The sequence below is a fragment of the Brienomyrus brachyistius genome, chromosome 1 (genome assembly GCF_023856365.1).
Source record: "Brienomyrus brachyistius isolate T26 chromosome 1, BBRACH_0.4, whole genome shotgun sequence".
Classification (NCBI taxonomy): domain Eukaryota; kingdom Metazoa; phylum Chordata; class Actinopteri; order Osteoglossiformes; family Mormyridae; genus Brienomyrus; species Brienomyrus brachyistius.
In genome coordinates, this window is record NC_064533.1 from 9,494,991 (window position 1) to 9,501,353 (window position 6,363).

At 49.1% G+C, this 6,363-nt stretch overlaps 1 protein-coding gene across 4 annotated transcripts in view; it reads left to right on the plus strand.

Moving 5' to 3' along the window:
- The window catches only part of LOC125744150 (GRAM domain-containing protein 4-like), a 28,986-nt gene extending 22,967 nt beyond the window's left edge, over nucleotides 1-6,019 (plus strand). For all 4 annotated transcript variants that reach the window (XM_049015992.1, XM_049015993.1, XM_049015989.1 and 1 more), the window contains 5 exons: nucleotides 1,494-1,641; nucleotides 1,728-1,821; nucleotides 1,914-2,004; nucleotides 2,097-2,165; nucleotides 3,640-6,019. In XM_049015992.1, coding sequence (XP_048871949.1) covers nucleotides 1,494-1,641; nucleotides 1,728-1,821; nucleotides 1,914-2,004; nucleotides 2,097-2,165; nucleotides 3,640-3,738 — 501 coding nt within the window. In that variant the 3' untranslated portion in view covers nucleotides 3,739-6,019. The remainder of the gene's footprint in view (nucleotides 1-1,493; nucleotides 1,642-1,727; nucleotides 1,822-1,913; nucleotides 2,005-2,096; nucleotides 2,166-3,639) is intronic.
- Nucleotides 6,020-6,363: the final 344 nt, after the last annotated feature.

The following is a 6,363-nucleotide window of genomic DNA, read 5'->3' on the forward strand; positions in this document are numbered from 1 at the left end:
GGTAAGGCGCGCACACACACACACCCGGACACGCGCGCACACACACACACCCGGACACGCGCGCACACACACACACCCGGACACGCGCGCACACCACACACACCCGGACACGCGCGCACACACACACCCGGACACCGCGCGCACACACACACACACCCGGACACGCGCGCACACACACACACCCGGACAACGCGCGCATGCGCACACACACCCGGACACGCGCGCATGCGCACACACACCCGGACACGCACGCATGCACACACACCCGGACACGCACGCATGCACACACACCGTATAACTTTGTCTTTCTGGAGGTGTTCAGACTCTTTAAACTCAATATATACTGTATTTACCTCATCATTCTACACATCTGACTAGGGCTGCCACTAACGACTATTTTTCCGATTGGTTGATTAATCTAAATGATCAATTTTCCTCGAGGAAAATCAAATAGACTGTTTTAATTAAATTTTATTTTGACAACAAACTGTATGTTCTTGCAGGGCTTCAGATAATGGACCTCGGCTTTTCAGCACTTTATGGACATTATTTTTGCCCACAGTTCGATAAGCAAAGTAGTATTCCTGAAATATATTAATGCGATGCGTATTGTGATGCCAAGTTAGTAATCTGTAGAAATTTGGCGTATCTTTATGATTATTAAATTCGGTTATATGTTGGTGGTGTGGCACGACTTTTTGCTTCTTTTATAACTATAGTTTTCATTTTTATATCTGTTCGCAAATTATTTTCCTTTATTTAGTGTCCATTTTTGTTTCAGGTTGCGTTTGGTCCCGATGCACTCGAACACATACAGGGTTTGCTTATTCTCGCGGCCCAGAATAGCAGTTGTGTGTCTCCTCTTCAGGCACTCGTGCATAGCGCTAGTATAATTTTGGGAGTAGTTCAAATTACGTAGTGATAGTGAAGAAAAGCATTAATTATAATGAACTGAAGTGTTTTAGAAATCGTGAAGGTAATTTAATTAAAATGATTTTTTTAAACTATGCGTCGATTTTTTTTTTTTTAAATATTGATGTCAACACATTTCAGCGCCAACGTCAGACTTTGTTGACTAATTGCGGCAGCAGTCCCCCAGATGAATCATCCGCAGCACTTTAACTCCCTTAATTAAATTTAACTATCTTAAATTCCCTTTCCAGATTATTTTTTCTCTTGTCCTCATGGATGTCTTTTTGGATGCCCCCCCGCCCCCCCCCCCCCCCTTATCTGTACTGCTTCTACATGTTAGGTACCCCCCTCTTCCATGTGAAGTGTGTCTGCAGTGTGTGTGTTTTTTCCCTCTTCTGTTTTGTGTGGCCTGTTTATTCACTAGACCGCATTCCAGCGTTCAGCATTCACTAGGCCGTACTCCAGTATTCACTAAACGATTCCTGGCAGTTCTAATTTTACTGTTGCAATGGGTTCTTATAGCTTGTGGGTGTCATGTGACCTGGCTGGCCCTGACTGTTGCCTGACCACCTCCCCAACAGGTCCAGCCGGTGACCTCCCGTGGTAACCTAGCGACCAGTATCCCATGTGGCGTCAGCCGTGACGAGGAGACCACACGACCACACAGCACCAAGAAGGGTGCCTTCCACGAGATCTTTAACCTGTCTGAGAATGAGCGCCCCCTGCCGGGTACTGTCACAGCAGTGTGTATATATCTACCATGTGGGTCCGTTATGGTGTGTGTGCTTATATCTTGACCCGCTGGCCCATTCCAGTGTGTGAGAATGGCTGGAGGTGCTGCCTGATCAACCGGGATAAGAAGATGCCCACAGATTACATCCGCAATGGGGTGCTGTATGTCACTGAGAAGTAAGCCTCCATCACATGTGCCCACACCCACACATGCACGTGCATGCAAGCTCATGCACAAGACTGTACTCGCACTGTCTCTAACCCCACAGCTACTTGTGCTTCGAGAGCTCCAGTTCCCGCTCTGGTTCTTCCAAGAAGAATAAAGTCATCAAACTGGCTGACATCACTGACGTCCAGAAGGTCCGTCTTTAGCCGTTCTTCTACGTGCTGTGTGGCAACTGTTTCCTCCCATGTGTAACATGTGACCGACATGTGGCCGATGTCTCTCACAGTACAAAGTTTTGTCCGTGTTGCCGGGATCCGGAATGGGAATTTCGATCGCTACACCTGCCACCCAGAAGGTAGGACTCTGATGCAGTAAGCATGTTAAAACAGAGAGCAGTATTAAAACTGCCCTAAAACTGTCCTCTTCCGTGAGGAAATGAAGCCACCAGTAAAAATGAGTGTGTCTGTCTGGATATTTTAGTTTGGGGAATATCTGTGTATGGGGGGTTGTCTTTGTGGGTGTGTGTAAGGGGCTTGTAAGTATGACTCTGTGAGAGTTTGTGTCTGTGTGAGGGTGTGTGTAGGGGCGTGTCTGCAGAGGTGTGTGTGTGTGTGTGTGTGTAGGGGCGTGTCTGCAGAGGTGTGTGTGTGTGTGTAGGGGCGTGTCTGCAGAGGTGTGTGTGTGTGTGTAGGGGCGTGTCTGCAGAGGTGTGTCTGTAGGGGGTGTGTCTGCGTGGGGTGTGTAGGGGGCGTGTCTGCGTGGGGGTGTGTAGGGGGCGTGTCTGCAGAGGTGGGGGGTGTGTAGGGGCGTGTCTGCAGAGGTGTGGGGGTGTGTCTAGGGGCGTGTCTACAGAGGTGTGTCTGCGTGGGGGTGTGTAGGGGCGTGTCTGCAGAGGTGTGTCTGCGTGGGGGTGTGTAGGGGGCGTGTCTGCGTGGGGGTGTGTAGGGGGCGTGTCTGCGTGGGGGTGTGTAGGGGTGTGTCTGCAGAGGTGGGGGGGTGTGTAGGGGCGTGTCTGCAGAGGTGGGGGGGTGTGTAGGGGCGTGTCTGCAGAGGTGTGGGGGTGTCTAGGGGCGTGTCTACAGAGGTGTTTCTGTTTTGGTGTGTAGGGGCGTGTCTGCAGAGGTGTTTCTGTGTTGGGGTGTGTGTAGGGGCGTGTCTACAGAGGTGTTTCTGTGTTGGGGTGTGTGTAGGGGCGTGTCTACAGAGGTGTTTCTGTGTTGGGGTGTGTGTAGGGGCGTGTCTACAGAGGTGTTTCTGTGTTGGGGTGTGTGTAGGGGCGTGTCTACAGAGGTGTTTCTGTGTTGGGGTGTGTGTAGGGGCGTGTCTACAGAGGTGTTTCTGTGTTGGGGTGTGTGTAGGGGCGTGTCTACAGAGGTGTTTCTGTGTTGGGGTGTGTGTAGGGGCGTGTCTACAGAGGTGTTTCTGTGTTGGGGTGTGTGTAGGGGCGTGTCTACAGAGGTGTTTCTGTGTTGGGGTGTGTGTAGGGGCGTGTCTACAGAGGTGTTTCTGTGTTGGGGTGTGTGTAGGGGCGTGTCTACAGAGGTGTTTCTGTGTTGGGGTGTGTGTAGGGGCGTGTCTGCAGAGGTGGGGGTGTGTGTAGGGGCGTGTCTACAGGGGCATGTCAGTATGAGGGGGGAATGCTCCTTTGCTCCCAGATTGTGACCATCATGACTCTCTGCTCCTTGCTGCCCCCCCCAACCCCTGTGCTCCCAGACTGTGTCCTTTCTGACCCTCTGCTTCTTCCTGTCCCCCCTCCCCCCCCCATAGCCCCTTTGCTCCAAAAATGTGTCCTTTCTGACTGTCTGCTTCTCACTTTTTGTGTCCCCCAGCCCCTCGTGTTCGGCGCCATGATCCACCGAGACGAAGCCTTCGAGGCGATCTTCACACAGTACATGAAAACTGTGACCAGCACCAGCCCGGACACCTAGCGGCAGGCAGATGGGCGCCCAGGAAGCTGGGGGGTCGGGGTGGGGGCAACTTCCTGCAAGCTCTACCAGTCATGGCTTGGCCTCTGAGTGACTGTGCCAGTGGTGGTGGTGGTGGGGGGGGGGGCTTGGGCCTCTGGCTGACCTCCCCCTCTCATACCCTTTGCTCTCTCGCTCTGGTCATCAGGTGTGGGCTTGGCAGGGGGCAGAGCAATTGGGTATTTCCCTCCTTGTTTTTGCAGAGAGGCTGGGGCTGGGGGGAGGTTCCTTTGGACACTGATGTTTCATGGCGGTGGTGGGGGCTGGATCTCCCTACCCACCTGCGGCCCCTTCCCGTTACTCGATGTAGATTTATGTTGGATGCTCTGGCTCTTTGGCACTGGCTTGATGAGCCTTGTGCTTTGCCTCCTGGTCATCACCATGGCCACTGAGAGGGACTCTGCACTCCACCGATGGAGAGAGGATCACCGGTAACGCTAACTTGTGTCATCGGTTACCAGTAAACTCCTGAGTGACCGGTGCTACTATTATTATAACCTGTAAAATATTTTACATATGGCCTTTCCTTTGAATTGTTTCAGTTTTTTTTTTTTTTGTTTTTTTTTTATAGTTTAAGATCTACTGAATGTTTTCCTAACTAAAGCACACGTCCTTATACAGAGGAAATCTAAACGGGAGGCTTTTGGATTACGTACAAAACCATTATTACCCAGGATTTTACAGCTTGTTTATAATGTTTTTACAAATGTTATACATGTGTAAACTGCTGCATCTCATAAGGGGTTTTGACATGCTCAGCCCAGTGTTCTTCAACCTGCTAAGGACTTCCTGCACAGTATTTATGTGACAGTCAGTGGTAGAGTGGGCCAACCTTCCACCTAATGGCGTGTAATGCATGTCTTCTTGGACATTATCACAGGGGCAGGGATTTGAAGGTGAGGTAATTCATACAGACATTAGTCGGACATTGTTTCTTAGCACAAGAAAGTAAATGAATTACAACTGATGCTGATTTACTATTAAAGGTGAAAAATTAGCTTAATTAGCTGTTTAACATCTGATTACTATTTATTTGGTCAGTACAGATTATTGCCTTATTTTGTTTCATCTGGGTTCGAGTTTGCCCTCGAAGTGTTGTTGCTATTAAAAGCTGGACTTTTGAAAGTTTTGAACGTTTCTAAATTCAGTGCTAAGCCATGTGCTGACCTGCAGTGTAACCATTGTTATATCTCCCTACCAAATTCTCACGTGCTTCTTGTCCGGTCTGAGGCCCTGAGATGTCCTGTGTTGACCAGTCAGACAGTAGTGGGTGCCAGCCTCCTCTATGTTTTTTGTGTGTTTTTATTAACAACAATTTGGTAGCATGGAAAAGCAGGATCCTGACCATCCCTTCGACGTGTGACCATTGATGTCCTCTTGTACCTTCTCATCATCAGAGCTCCATCCTGCCTCCTGCCCAGAGTCCTCATGCATTTTTTTTTTCATGGATAACAGAGCTTTTGCCAAATTTTTATTGTATAATGACCTGCAGTATGTACACAGGAGGCCAGTCAGGGTTTTGGCCTGGCCATGATGGGGGCTTGGTTAGGGTGGGATGTGGTTGGGTGTGACTGGTGATGGGCGTGTGACCGCTCCACATGGTGATGCAGCTTCGGTTTGGCCAGTTACAGGACAGCTTCTGCTCACTCTTGTGACTGGAACCTCCAGTGGATTTGTGCTGACAAGTGGTTCAATGAGTTCAAGCGATGGCAGTGGAGAACTTTTGGTTCTGTTCCGAAGGCGCCTGCCTGACCTTGGGCTGATGTACGGAGGAATCCAGATTTTATATCTTAGCAGAGCCAAGCTTGTCCTGGTATTAGGATTTTGTCAGGTCTCTCTGGCACCAAGAGAAGTTTTTTAGTGGCACATCATGCCCCTAGATACGGGTGGTGGCGTGTCTGTTCAGATATGAAGGCCTGACGTGCTTGAGTGGGGTTCTGATGGGTCCCCCTCCCAGACAGGGGTGCAACGCCCATGCCCGTGTCCTCACACACTCTGCCTTAGTGTAGCTTTCAGTGTTCATGAATACTCCCTGTAACCCTGTGTAAATGTAACTCTGTGATTACAAATCTGAGTGTAACCGCACATCTGTTATTGTTGTCACTGGTGTCTGATGACAATGGAAGAATTAATTTATATTTCAAAACCTGTTCTGTTTGGGGGGGGGTGGTCTGTAAAGTTTTTAAAAGAGTATCTATTGTAAAAATGTGACGTATGTTTTTTAAGTAAATGAATTTAAATGACAGCTTTCTTATCTTCATTCTGTACGTCTCTTATGACTCTTTATCAGACTGTCATTCTGGTGAGTGACATTTCTGTATTTATCTGTAGTCCAATAAGACAGTCGAGTTATGGGAGGTAGGCTCCGCTCCCTGTGACCGTGGCAAGGATAAATGGATGGATGAATATGGGGGATAACATGCTTCTGTACTCTGGGTAGACTAACATGTTGTTTCACATATCCACTGACTGTTATACCTCAGCACCGACAGTTTGTCAGTAATTTGATGGAGGAGGGAGAGACTGTCAAGTGGAAAGTGGGTCAGTGAACCATCAGCAAATATGTGACCCATCACCACGAAATGAGTC